This window comes from Petromyzon marinus, chromosome 53 (assembly GCF_048934315.1).
Source record: "Petromyzon marinus isolate PM22_M1 ecotype Great Lakes invasive population chromosome 53, UKy_Petmar_22M1.pri1.0, whole genome shotgun sequence".
Taxonomy (NCBI): Eukaryota; Metazoa; Chordata; class Hyperoartia; order Petromyzontiformes; family Petromyzontidae; genus Petromyzon; species Petromyzon marinus.
In genome coordinates, this window is record NC_133719.1 from 2588456 (window position 1) to 2603050 (window position 14595).

General features: G+C 50.1%; 1 protein-coding gene across 1 annotated transcript in view; it reads right to left on the bottom strand.

Annotated features, from left to right (window-relative positions):
* Positions 1 to 13371, bottom strand: part of LOC116953951 (trafficking protein particle complex subunit 6B) — a 36791-nt gene extending 23420 nt beyond the window's left edge. The window contains exons 1-2 of the mRNA XM_032974288.2: positions 13156 to 13371; positions 3285 to 3352 (exon numbers count right to left, since the gene is read on the bottom strand). Coding sequence (XP_032830179.1) covers positions 3285 to 3352; positions 13156 to 13236 — 149 coding nt within the window. The 5' untranslated portion in view covers positions 13237 to 13371. The remainder of the gene's footprint in view (positions 1 to 3284; positions 3353 to 13155) is intronic.
* Between the last annotated feature and the right edge of the window lie 1224 nt (positions 13372 to 14595).

Consider the following 14595-nt stretch of genomic DNA (forward strand, 5'->3'; position numbering starts at 1 on the left):
GGGAGGGGAGGGGAGGGATGGATGGGGGGGAGGGGAGGGGAGGGAGGGATGGATGGGGGGAGGGAGGGAGGGAGGGGAGGGAGGGGAGGGGAGGGGAGGGAGGGAGGGAGGGGATGGAGGGAGGGAGGGAGGGAGGGAGGGAGGGAGGGGATGGAGGGAGGGGAGGGAGGGAGGGAGGGAGGGAGGGGAGGGAGGGAGGGAGGGAGGGAGGGAGGGGAGGGAGGGGAGGGGGAGGAGGGAGGGGAGGGAGGGAGGGGAGGGGAGGGAGGGAGGGAGGGAGGGAGGGAGGGGAGGGAGGGAGGGAGGGAGGGGAGGGAGGGGAGGGAGGGAGGGAGGGGAGGGAGGGAGGGAGGGAGGGAGGGGAGGGAGGGGAGGGGGAGGAGGGAGGGGAGGGGAGGGAGGGAGGGAGGGAGGGAGGGAGGGAGGGAGGGAGGGAGGGAGGGGAGGGAGGGGAGGGAGGGGAGGGAGGGAGACTCTTGTTGCCATGGCTACACCACGGGAAGGAAAGTGGAGAATCGTCACGGTGGCCGGAGGATTTTAACTCCCTCACCTGGTCCGCAACCACCACTCTAGACAATGAGAACCACCGCTCTAGACAATGAGAACCACCACTCTAGACAATGAGAACCACCACTCTAGACAATGAGAACCACCACTCTAGACAATGAGAACCACCACTCTAGACAATGAGAACCACCGCTCTAGACAATGAGAACCACCACTCTAGACAATGAGAACCACCGCTCTAGACAATGAGAACCACCACTCTAGACAATGAGATCTCTAGACAATGAGAACCACCACTCTAGACAATGAGAACCACGCTCTAGACAATGAGAACCACCACTCTAGACAATGAGAACCACCGCTCTAGACAATGAGAACCACCACTCTAGACAATGAGAACCACCACTCTAGACAATGAGAACCACCGCTCTAGACAATGAGAACCACCACTCTAGACAATGAGAACCACCACTCTAGACAATGAGAACCACCACTCTAGACAATGAGAACCACCACTCTAGACAATGAGAACCACCGCTCTAGACAATGAGAACCACCACTCTAGACAATGAGAACCACCACTCTAGACAATGAGAACCACCGCTCTAGACAATGAGAACCACCACTCTAGACAATGAGAACCACCGCTCTAGACAATGAGAACCACCACTCTAGACAATGAGATCTCTAGACAATGAGAACCACCACTCTAGACAATGAGAACCACGCTCTAGACAATGAGAACCACCACTCTAGACAATGAGAACCACCACTCCAGACAATGAGAACCACCACTCTAGACAATGAGAACCACCGCTGTAGACAATGAGAACCACCGCTCTAGACAATAAGAACCACCACTCTAGACAATGAGAACCACCACTCTAGACAATGAGAACCACCACTCTAGACAATGAGAACCACCACTCTAGACAATGAGAACCACCACTCTAGACAATGAGAACCACGCTCTAGACAATGAGAACCACCACTCTAGACAATGAGAACCACCGCTCTAGACAATGAGAACCACCACTCTAGACAATGAGAACCACCACTCTAGACAATGAGAACCACGCTCTAGACAATGAGAACCACCACTCTAGACAATGAGAACCACCACTCTAGACAATGAGAACCACCACTCTAGACAATGAGAACCACCGCTGTAGACAATGAGAACCACCACTCTAGACAATGAGAACCACCACTCTAGACAATGAGAACCACCACTCTAGACAATGAGAACCACCACTCTAGACAATGAGAACCACCACTCTAGACAATGAGAACCACCACTCTAGACAATGAGAACCACACTCTAGACAATAAGAAGCACCACTCTAGACAATGAGAACCACGCTCTAGACAATGAGAACCACCGCTCTAGACAATGAGAACCACCACTCTAGACAATGAGAACCACCACTCTAGACAATGAGAACCACGCTCTAGACAATGAGAACCACCACTCTAGACAATGAGAACCACCACTCTAGACAATGAGAACCACGCTCTAGACAATGAGAACCACCGCTCTAGACAATGAGAACCACCACTCTAGACAATGAGAACCACCGCTCTAGACAATGAGAACCACCACTGTAGACAATGGGATCTCTAGACAATGGGATCTCTAGACAATGAGATCTCTAGACAATGGGATCACTAGACAATGAGAACCACCACTCTAGACAATGAGATCTCTAGACAATGAGAACCACCGCTCTAGACAATGAGAACCACCACTCTAGACAATGAGAACCACCACTGTAGACAATGGGATCTCTAGACAATGGGATCTCTAGACAATGAGATCTCTAGACAATGGGATATCTAGACAATGAGAACCACTGCTGTAGACAATGGGATCTCTGGACAATGAGATCTCTAGACAATGGGATCTCTAGACAATGAGAACCACCACTGTAGACAATGGGATATCTAGACAATGGGATCTCTAGACAATGAGATCTCTAGACAATGGGATCACTAGACAATGAGAACCACCACTCAAGACAATGAGATCTCTAGACAATGAGAACCACCGCTCTAGACAATGAGAACCACCACTCTAGACAATGAGAACCACCACTGTAGACAATGGGATCTCTAGACAATGGGATCTCTAGACAATGAGATCTCTAGACAATGGGATCTCTAGACAATGAGAACCACCACTGTAGACAATGGGATCTCTAGACAATGGGATCTCTGGACAATGAGATCTCTAGACAATGGGATCTCTAGACAATGAGAACCACCACTGTAGACAATGGGATATCTAGACAATGGGATCTCTAGACAATGAGATCTCTAGACAATGGGATCTAGAGACAATGAGAACCACCGCTGTAGACAATGGGATCTCTAGACAATGGGATCTCTAGACAATGAGATCTCTAGACAATGATATCTCTAGACAATGAGAACCACCGCTGTAGACAATGGGATCTCTAGACAATGGAATCTCTAGACAATGAGATCTCTAAACAATGGGATCTCTAGACAATGAGAACCACCGCTGTAGACAATGGGATCTCTAGATAATGGAATCTCTAGACAATGGAATCTCTAGACAATGGGATCTCTATGGGGGGGGGTCTCCCATGGGGGGGGTCTCCCATGGGGGGGGTCTCCCATGGGGGGGGGTCTCCGATGGGGGGGGGTCTCCCATGGGGGGGGTCTCCCATGGAGGGGGGGGGGTCTCCGATGGGGGGGGGTCTCCCACACCGCCGCCGGCCAACAAAATCTCACGAAGCGCTCCGCCCTCTCACCTCTCCACCAGACCTTGTCCCACTCTGTATCCCAAGTTCTCCAACTTGGCCGTCACTTTCCCATTCTCCTGCAGGGGATCATCGAACCACAATCAGAATCCATTGTATTTGTTCTGCAGGAGGAATCCGCTGAGCTATGAAGGGGAGGCCGAGGTGGGGAGATGTTCACTACCTTGACTGATATTCTTAGCTCTTTCGGTAAAGTCACGTTGAAGGGAAACAATTAAATAATAAAATATATTTATTAAACAATAAAAATTCTCACGACGTTTCGACCATAACACAAACGGTCATCATCAGGTGTGATGATGATGGTTGGTTTTTCCGCACCTGATGATGACCGTTTGTGTTATGGTCGAAACGTCGTGAGAATTTGTATTGTTTTATATATATTTTATTGTTTTATTGTTTCCCTTCAACGTGACTTTACCGAAAGAGCTAAGAATATGAATTACTGCAATGCCGAAAGCTTTATACCTTGACTGACATACACGAGGTCATGGGTTCCATCCCGACCCTGATGATGCCTTCTGTATATTTGGAGTTTGCATCATCAGAATCAAAATCAGTGTATTTATACTGCAGTAGGAGGAATCTGATTAGCTATGAAGCTCTTTTTCCACAGATGGGTAGTAAGGGCACGGGGTAAGAATGTTACAACAACACAAAAACACGATAGCAGTTGCAAAGTACAAGAAAATAAATCACCCAAACACGAACAAATACAACACTAAACCATTCCCATCATAGCAGACAACGCCCACTCAGGTATTCACTTGTTGTTTCAGAAGCGACCTGGCCACAAATGATAGCTCAACGCAGTGGCACCCATCATTTTTAGACATTTATAGCAGCGACGTAAACGTGGAGGGGGAAAACCGGAGGACCCCGAGGAATAAATCCACGTGACCACGCGGGGAGAGAGAGACGCAGACTCCAAATATACAGCAGCAGGTGTTGGGGTCGAACCCACGACCTCCTGTATACCAGGCGAGGTAGTAAACATCTCACCACCGTGCAAACTCCAAATCTACAGCAGGCGTCAGGGTCGGGATAGAACCCACGACTTCTTGAATACCTGGCGAGGTAGTTAACATCTCACCACCGTGCAAACTCCAAATATACAGCAGGCGTCAGGGTCGGTATAGAACCCCCGACTTCTTGAATATCTGGCGAGGTAGTTAACATCTCACCACCGTGCAAACTCCAAATATACAGCAGGTGTCAGGGTCGGGATAGAACCCACGACCTCCTGTATACCAGGCGAGGTAGTAAACATCTCACCACCGTGCAAACTCCAAATATACAGCAGGCGTTGGGATCGAACCCACGACTTCCTGTACACCAAGCGAGGGAGTAAACATCTCACCACCGTGCAAACTCCAAATATACAGCAGCAGGCGTCGGGGTCGGGATCGAACCCCCGACCTCCTGTATACCCTGGCACTCCTTTAATAAATACATTAATACAGCATATAAGTTCAAATTGCATCGATTACCAAGCTTCTGAAAGGGCAGTAAAACAACAGCAGCCACAGACCACACCAAGACAAAAACACACGGTATTCCATCAATGTAAATTGTGCACTAACACTGAGCTCTCAATACACTGCGTTAACGATCACACTCACGAATCACATTTTGCGAAATGTGGCTGTAGTTATCCGGCACCAATCTTCCGCTTGGAATGGTTTTCGAAGCGGAAGATTCACGATGTCACCGGAGGAAACAAGGCTTGCTGTTGTCGGTGCTGTCGCTGTTTCCAAATCTATGTCGGCGCTGCTGCAGTGGCGAAGGATTTGTGTCGCCCATTCCGATCCTCGTTCTTGGGACGGCTGCAAGGCAAATAGAGCGACGCCCTGGGAGGATTTCTCGGACTTGACAAAGGGGTTCGGAGTGGTAGCGAAGCGCAGATTTGCCAACGAGGATTGCACGGATGAAGAGGGCATCAATGCAGATGGTCTTCTTGCGTCAAGTGATGAGAGATTGGATTTCACGTGACGCACCTCACTTGAATGGGCTGCGTCGGGTGGTGGTGGCTGGCGATTTGTGACGACGCATTTATATTCTTCACCATGGAACCTCCTTTGCCAGCGTCGAAATATAAGAAGAGGTTTGACCCTTTTTTCTGGCAACATAAGAGCTGTGTTGAGATGTTAAAACACCAAACTGAAACCTTTTGCTAGGGATCATGTCTGCATGCACCACAATACTTGTGGTGAAAATACGAACAAAAACAACATGCTCTGACAGTATGGTGCATTGTCCTTGAAACTGATTGGTCCACGCCAGAGACGGCTTTCTTTAGAGCCTAGTCTCACTAACAGCGTTAGACCAGAGGACGCCAAAAGGTGAACAGCACAAAGGCAATGCCACCATCAGGACATTGAGAGCTCGGGGTGTGAGCAGCTACCTCATTGAGACCTCCTTTGCCAGGATCAAAATATAAGAATAGAATAGTGGCATTGTCTTTGTGCTGCTCGCCTTTTGGCGTCCTCTGGTCTAACACTGTTAGTGAGACGGGGCTCCCAAGAAAGCCGTCTCTGGTGTGGACCAATTAGATTCAAAGACAATGCACATACTGTCAGAGCATGTTTTGTGTTTGGATTTCCACCAGAAGTACATGTGGTTAATGCAGACATAATCCCTTGCAAAAGGTTTCAGTTTGGTGTTTTAACATCTTAACAGAGCTCCTGGTTTACTGCCAGAAAAAAACAGGGGAAAAACTCTTCTTATATTTATATTCAGGCAAATCTAATCCACACAAGAAGCACTTCATCATGGATACGCACGGCCGTACACTGGGCACGTAGGTAGGCTGGACAACAAGAGGACAGAGAGGAAGACCGAACAGAGTACAGGGGTTGTCACTGTGTCTGGTAGTGTCTGGTAGTGTCACTGTGTCTGGTAGTGTCACTGTGTCTGGTAGTGTCACTGTGTCTGGTAGTGTTGCTGTGTCTGGTAGTGTCGCTGTGTCTGGTAGTGTCTGGTAGTGTCACTGTGTCTGGTAGTGTCACTGTGTCTGGTAGTGTCACTGTGTCTGGTAGTGTCACTGTGTCTGGTAGTGTCACTGTGTCTGGTAGTGTCTGGTAGTGTCACTGTGTCTGGTAGTGTCTGGTAGTGTCACTGTGTCTGGTAGTGTCACTGTGTCTGGTAGTGTTGCTGTGTCAGGTAGTGTCTGGTAGTGTCACTGTGTCTGGTAGTGTCACTGTGTCTGGTAGTGTTGCTGTGTCAGGTAGTGTCTGGTAGTGTCACTGTGTCTGGTAGTGTCACTGTGTCTGGTAGTGTCACTGTGTCTGCTAGTGTCGCTGTGTCTGGTAGTGTCGCTGTGTCTGGTAGTGTGGCTGTGTCTGGAAGTGTGGCTGTGTCTGGTAGTGTCACTGTGTCTGGTAGTGTCACTGTGTCTGGTAGTGTGGCTGTGTCTGGTAGTGTCACTGTGTCTGGTAGTGTCGCTGTGTCTGGTAGTGTCTGGTAGTGTCGATGTGTCTGCTAGTGTCACTCTGTCTGGTAGTGTGGCTGTGTCTGGTAGTGTCACTGCGTCTGGTAGTGTGGCTGTGTCTGGTAGTGTCACTGTGTCTGGTAGTGTCACTGTGTCTGGTAGTGTCGCTGTGTCTGGTAGTGTCGCTGTGTCTGGTAGTGTCACTGTGTCTGGTAGTGTCACTGGTAGTGTCACTGTGTCTGGTAGTGTCACTGTGTCTGGTAGTGTCGCTGTGTTTGGTAGTGTCACTGTGTCTGGTAGTGTCACTGGTAGTGTCACTGTGTCTGGTAGTGTCACTGTGTCTGGTAGTGTCACTGTGTCTGGTAGTGTCACTGGTAGTGTCACTGTGTCTGGTAGTGTCACTGTGTCTGGTAGTGTCACTATGTCTGGTAGTGTCTGGTAGTGTCACTGTGTCTGGTAGTGTCGCCGTCTCTGGTAGTGTCACTGTGTCTGGTAGTCTCACTGGTAGTGTCCCTGTGTCTGGTAGTCTCACTGGTAGTGTCCCTGTGTCTGGTAGTCTCACTGGTAGTGTCACTGTGTTTGGTAGTGTCGCTGTGTCTGGTAGTGTGGCTGTGTCTGGTAGTGTCGCTGTGTCTGGTAGTGTCTGGTAGTGTCGATGTGTCTGCTAGTGTCACTCTGTCTGGTAGTGTGGCTGTGTCTGGTAGTGTCACTGCGTCTGGTAGTGTGGCTGTGTCTGGTAGTGTCACTGTGTCTGGTAGTGTCACTGTGTCTGGTAGTGTCGCTGTGTCTGGTAGTGTCGCTGTGTCTGGTAGTGTCACTGGTAGTGTCACTGTGTCTGGTAGTGTCACTGTGTCTGGTAGTGTCGCTGTGTTTGGTAGTGTCACTGTGTCTGGTAGTGTCACTGGTAGTGTCACTGTGTCTGGTAGTGTCACTGTGTCTGGTAGTGTCACTGTGTCTGGTAGTGTCACTGGTAGTGTCACTGTGTCTGGTAGTGTCACTGTGTCTGGTAGTGTCACTATGTCTGGTAGTGTCTGGTAGTGTCACTGTGTCTGGTAGTGTCGCCGTGTCTGGTAGTGTCACTGTGTCTGGTAGTCTCACTGGTAGTGTCCCTGTGTCTGGTAGTCTCACTGGTAGTGTCACTGTGTTTGGTAGTGTCACTGGTAGTGTCACTGTGTTTGGTAGTGTCACTGGTAGTGTCACTGTGTCTGGTAGTGTCACTGTGTCTGGTGGTGTCACTGTCTGGTAGTGTCACTGGTAGTGTCGCTGTGTCTGGTGGTGTCACTGTGTCTGGTAGTGTCACTGTGTCTGGTAGTGTCACTGGTAGTGTCGCTGTGTCTGGTAGTGTCACTGTGTCTGGTAGTGTCACTCTGTCTGGTAGTGTCTGGTAGTGTCTGGTAGTGTCGATGTGTCTGGTAGTGTCACTGTGTCTGGTAGTGTCGATGTGTCTGCTAGTGTCACTGTGTCTGGTAGTGTCACTGTGTCTGGTAGTGTCACTGGTAGTGTCGCTGTGTCTGGTGGTGTCACTGGTAGTGTCACTGTGTCTGGTGGTGTCACTGTGTCTGGTAGTGTCTGGTAGTGTCACTGTGTCTGGTAGTGTCGCTGTGTCTGGTAGTGTCGCTGTGTCTGGTAGTGTGGCTGTGTCTGGTAGTGTCACTGTGTCTGGTAGTGTCACTGTGTCTGGTAGTGTGGCTGTGTCTGGTAGTGTCACTGTGTCTGGTAGTGTCGCTGTGTCTGGTAGTGTGGCTGTGTCTGGTAGTGTCACTGTGTCTGGTAGTGTCACTGTGTCTGGTAGTGTCTGCTAGTGTCACTGTGTCTGGTAGTGTGGCTGTGTCTGGTAGTGTCACTGTGTCTGGTAGTGTCACTGTGTCTGGTAGTGTCACTGTGTCTGGTAGTGTAGCTGTGTCTGGTAGTGTCACTGTGTCTGGTAGTGTCACTGTGTCTGGTAGTGTGGCTGTGTCTGGTAGTGTCACTGTGTCTGGTAGTGTCGCTGTGTCTGGTAGTGTCGCTGTGTCTGGTAGTGTCACTGTGTCTGGTAGTGTCACTGGTAGTGTCACTGTGTCTGGTAGTGTCACTGTGTCTGGTAGTGTCGCTGTGTCTGGTAGTGTCACTGTGTCTGGTAGTGTCACTGGTAGTGTCACTGTGTCTGGTAGTGTCGATGTGTCTGGTAGTGTCACTGTGTCTGGTAGTGTCGATGTGTCTGCTAGTGTCACTGTGTCTGGTAGTGTCACTGTGTCTGGTAGTGTCACTGGTAGTGTCGCTGTGTCTGGTGGTGTCACTGGTAGTGTCACTGTGTCTGGTGGTGTCACTGTGTCTGGTAGTGTCTGGTAGTGTCACTGTGTCTGGTAGTGTCGCTGTGTCTGGTAGTGTCGCTGTGTCTGGTAGTGTGGCTGTGTCTGGTAGTGTCACTGTGTCTGGTAGTGTCACTGTGTCTGGTAGTGTGGCTGTGTCTGGTAGTGTCACTGTGTCTGGTAGTGTCGCTGTGTCTGGTAGTGTGGCTGTGTCTGGTAGTGTCACTGTGTCTGGTAGTGTCACTGTGTCTGGTAGTGTCTGCTAGTGTCACTGTGTCTGGTAGTGTGGCTGTGTCTGGTAGTGTCACTGTGTCTGGTAGTGTCACTGTGTCTGGTAGTGTCACTGTGTCTGGTAGTGTAGCTGTGTCTGGTAGTGTAGCTGTGTCTGGTAGTGTCACTGTGTCTGGTAGTGTCACTGTGTCTGGTAGTGTCACTGTGTCTGGTAGTGTGGCTGTGTCTGGTAGTGTCGCTGTGTCTGGTAGTGTCGCTGTGTCTGGTAGTGTCGCTGTGTCTGGTAGTGTCGCTGTGTCTGGTAGTGTCACTGGTAGTGTCACTGTGTCTGGTAGTGTCACTGTGTCTGGTAGTGTCGCTGTGTCTGGTAGTGTCACTGTGTCTGGTAGTGTCACTGGTAGTGTCACTGTGTCTGGTAGTGTCACTGTGCCTGGTAGTGTCACTATGTCTGGTAGTGTCTGGTAGTGTCACTGTGTCTGGTAGTGTCGCTGTGTCTGGTAGTGTCGCTGTGTCTGGTAGTGTCACTGTGTCTGGTAGTCTCACTGGTAGTGTCACTGTGTCTGGTAGTCTCACTGGTAGTGTCACTGTGTTTGGTAGTGTCACTGGTAGTGTCACTGTGTTTGGTAGTGTCACTGGTAGTGTCACTGTGTCTGGTAGTGTCACTGTGTCTGGTAGTGTCACTGTGTCTGGTGGTGTCACTGTCTGGTAGTGTCACTGTGTCTGGGAGTGTCACTGGTAGTGTCGCTTTGTCTGGTGGTGTCACTGTGTCACTGTAGTGTCACTGTGTCTGGTAGTGTCGCTGTGTCTGGTAGTGTCACTGTGTCTGGTAGTGTCACTGTGTCTGGTGGTGTCACTGGTAGTGTCACTGTGTCTGGTAGTGTCACTGTGTCTGGTAGTGTCACTGTGTCTGGTGGTGTCGCTCTGTCTGGTAGTGTCACTGTGTGTGGTAGTGTCACTGTGTCTGGTAGTGTCACTGTGCCTGGTAGTGTCACTGTGTCTGGTAGTGTCACTGTGTCTGGTAGTGTCTGGTAGTGTCACTGTGGCTGGTAGTGTCACTGTGTGTGGTAGTGTCACTGTGCCTGGTAGTGTCACTGTGTCTGGTAGTGTCTGGTAGTGTCACTGTGTCTGGTAGTGTCACTGTGTCTGGTAGTGTCACTGTGTCTGGTAGTGTCACTGTGTCCGGTAGTGTCTGGTAGTGTCACTGTGTCTGGTAGTGTCACTGTGTCTGGTAGTGTGGCTGTGTCTGGTAGTGTGGCAATGTCTGGTAGTGTCACTGTGTCTGGTAGTGTCACTGTGTCTGGTAGTGTCGCTGTGTCTGGTAGTGTCACTGTGTCTGGTAGTGTCACTGTGTCTGGTAGTGTCGCTGTGTCTGGTAGTGTCACTGTGTCTGGTAGTGTCACTGTATCTGGTAGTGTCACTGTGTCTGGTGGTGTCACTGTGTCTGGTAGTGTCACTGTGTCTGGTAGTGTCGCTGTGTCTGGTAGTGTCACTGTGTCTGGTAGTGTCACTGGTAGTGTCGCTTTGTCTGGTGGTGTCACTGTGTCTGGTAGTGTCACTGGTAGTGTCACTGTGTCTGGTAGTGTCACTGTGTCTGGTAGTGTCACTGTGTCTCGTGGTGTCACTGGTAGTGTCACTGTGTCTGGTAGTGTCACTGTGTCTGGTAGTGTCACTGTGGCTGGTAGTGTCACTGTGTCTGGTAGTGTCACTGGTAGTGTCACTGTGTCTGGTAGTGTCACTGGTAGTGTCACTGTGTCTGGTAGTGTCACTGTGTCTGGTAGTGTCACTGTCTGGTGGTGTCGCTGTGTCTGGTAGTGTCACTGTGTCCGGTAGTGTCTGGTAGTGTCACTGTGTCTGGTAGTGTCACTGTGTAAGGTAGTGTCACTGTGTCCAGTAGTGTCTGGTAGTGTCACTGTGTCTGGTAGTGTCACTGTGTCTGGTAGTGTCACTGTGTCTGGTAGTGTCACTGTGTCCGGTAGTGTCTGGTAGTGTCACTGTGTCTGGTAGTGTCACTGTGTCTGGTAGTGTCACTGTGTCTGGTAGTGTCTGGTAGTGTCACTGTGTCTGGTAGTGTCACTGTGTCTGGTAGTGTCTGGTAGTGTCACTGTGTCTGGTAGTGTCACTGTGTCTGGTAGTGTCGCTGTGTCTGGTAGTGTCACTGTGTCTGGTAGTGTCGCTGTGTCTGGTAGTGTTACTGTGTCTGGTAGTGTGGCTGTGTCTGGTAATGTCACTGTGTCTGGTAGTGTCTGGTAGTGTCACTGTGTCTGGTAGTGTCTGGTAGTATCACTGTGTCTAGTAGTGTCACTGTGTCTGGTAGTGTCACTGTGTCTGGTAGTGTCGCTGTGTCTGGTAGTGTCGCTGGTAGTGTCACTGGTAGTGTCACTGTGTCTGGTAGTGTCACTGTGTCTGGCTGTGTCTGGTAGTGTCGCTGTGTCTGGTAGTGTCACTGTGTCTGGTAGTGTCTGGTAGTGTCACTGTGTCTGGTAGTGTCACTGTGTCTGGTAGTGTCACTGTGTCTGGTAGTGTCACTGTGTCTAGTAGTGTCACTGTGTCTGGTAGTGTCACTGTGTCTGGTAGTGTCGCTGTGTCTGGTAGTGTAACTGTGTCTGGTAGTGTCGCTGTGTCTGGTAGTGTCACTGTGTCTGGCTGTGTCTGGTAGTGTCACTGTGTCTGGTAGTGTCACTGTGTCTGGTAGTGTCACTGTGTCTAGTAGTGTCACTGTGTCTGGTAGTGTCACTGTGTCTGGTAGTGTCGCTGTGTCTGGTAGTGTCGCTGTGTCTGGTAGTGTCGCTGTGTCTGGTAGTGTCGCTGTGTCTGGTAGTGTCACTGTGTCTGGTAGTGTCTGGTAGTGTCGCTGTGTCTGGTAGTGTCACTATGTCTGGTAGTGTCGCTGTGTCTGGTAGTGTCACTGGTAGTGTCACTGTGTCTGGTAGTGTCACTGGTAGTGTCACTGTGTCTGGTAGTGTCACTGGTAGTGTCACTGTGTCTGGTAGTGTCACCGGTCGTGTCACTGGTAGTGTCACTGTGTCTGGTAGTGTCACTGTGTCTGGTAGTGTCACTGGTAGTGTCACTGTGTCTGGTAGTGTCACTGTGTGTGGTAGTGTCACTGGTAGTGTCACTGGTAGTGTTCCTGTGACTGGTAGTGTCACTGTGTCTGGCTGTGTCTGGTAGTGTCGCTGTGTCTGGTAGTGTCACTGGCAGTGTCACTGTGTGTGGTAGTGTCACTGGTAGTGTCACTGTGTGTGGTAGTGTCACTGGTAGTGTCACTGTGTGTGGTAGTGTCACTGGTAGTGTCACTGGTAGTGTTCCTGTGACTGGTAGTGTCACTGTGTCTGGCTGTGTCTGGTAGTGTCGCTGTGTCTGGTAGTGTCACTGGTAGTGTCACTGTGTGTGGTAGTGTCACTGGTAGTGTCACTGTGTGTGGAAGTGTCACTGTGTAGTAGTGTTACTGTGTGTGGTAGTGTCACTGGTAGTGTCACTGTGTGTGGTAGTGTCACTGGTAGTGTCACTGTGTGTGGTAGTGTCACTGGTAGTGTCACTGGTAGTGTCACTGTGTGTGGTAGTGTCACTGGTAGTGTCACTGTGTGTGGTAGTGTCACTGTGTCTGGCAGTAGTGTCACTGGTAGTGTCACTGGTAGTGTCACTGTGTGTGGTAGTGTCACTGTGTGTGGTAGTGTCACTGTGTCTGGTAGTAGTGTCACTGGTAGTGTCACTGGTAGTGTCACTGTGTGTGGTAGTGTCACTGTGTGTGGTAGTGTGACTGGTAGTGTCACTGTGTGTGGTAGTGTCACTGGTAGTAGTGTCACTGGTAGTGTCACTGTGTGTGGTAGTGTCACTGGTAGTGTCACTGTGTCTGGTAGTGTCACTGTGTGTGGTAGTGTCACTGGTAGTAGTGTCACTGGTAGTGTCAGCTCACCGTGTCGTCTTGCTGCACTGAGTGACAGACGTACGAGACGACCTCCATGTGAAGGAACTCGAACAGAGCCTCGTCCCCCATCGCCCTCGACGACGACGACGCCGATTGTACCTTGCGATGTGAACGAATGCGATGTTACTGTTGTTGTTGTTGTAAAGTCGTTTCCACCGTGGGACTAGCCGCGACCAGGCCTCCCGGAAGTGTAGGGGGCGGAGCCGCACGTGACGGTGGGCGGGGTTTAAATTTGCATGTTCATGAGGAGGGCGTGGCCAATGTGAACGAGGCGGACCTTGGTTGGTAAGTGGGCGGAGACTTTCCCACTGGGAGGTTGGCGAGGGGCGGGGCTAGACCGCAAGAGTTTCTGTTTATTTATGTTGGTATAGCCCTGTGAGCCATTCGGCTCTTGAATCTGGTGCAACCACAACAAACAAAAAAAACACGAACAAGAAAATCATCTTAAAGTGACTATGTGTTGACTATGCAAACAGAAAATCCATGGGAAAAAAACACAGCTAAAATATTCCTGAAATAAGCATCGTACACCAACGCTGCGTGCAAAAAATCCCAGTGGGATGCAAGTCAAACAACAACAACCACAATGAAACTTAGATTAAGTCATCAGTCTAACTCCGTAATACAACAAAACAAACATGTCCAAACCAAAAAATAAAGCCATAATTGCAACGTAACAGTGATCACAGGGACTGTGACCGAATTTTTACAATACACTACATAAATAACATGTAACGCCAAAGCTGAAAGGGCGGGGCATTATATTAATGGGCGGGGCTTACGAACATAGAGGCGGGGACCTGAAAAGGTGAGGGCGGGGCCTGATAGCAATGGTGGGGGCGTGGTCAAATTTAAGGTCGGGGCTTAACTTGAGGGGGCGGGGTCATAGGACTTACGGAAGCCGTCCGTGTCCAAGTTAGAAACCCAATCCTTTTTTCAAAACGCGATTTGGAGAAAATCACTCAAGACGAGCCTCCGCGTCCACGTGGAGAAGACTTTTAGACCGTGTCTCTGTCTGTATCCCGGTGTCTCTGTCTCCCGGTGCCTCTGTCTGTCTCCCAGTGTCTCCTTTGTCTCGGGAGCCTTTAACATTTAAGTCTATGGGAGGATTTGTTGGTTCGGTCATTCAGCGAGTGTCCATGTTGGTTCGGTCATTTAGCGAGTGGCCATGTTGGTTAGGTCATTTAGCGAGTGGCCATGTTGGTTAGGTCATTTAGCGAGTGGCCATGTTGGTTAGGTCATTTGGCGAGTGGCCATGTTGGTTAGATCATTTAGCGAGTGGCCATGTTGGTTAGATCATTTACCGAGTGGACATATTTGTTAGGTCATTTAGGGAGTGGCCATGTAGGTTAGGTCATTCAGCGAGTGGCTATGACGCCATGTTGGTTAGGTCATTTAGCGAGTGGCCATGTTGGTTAGGTCATTTAG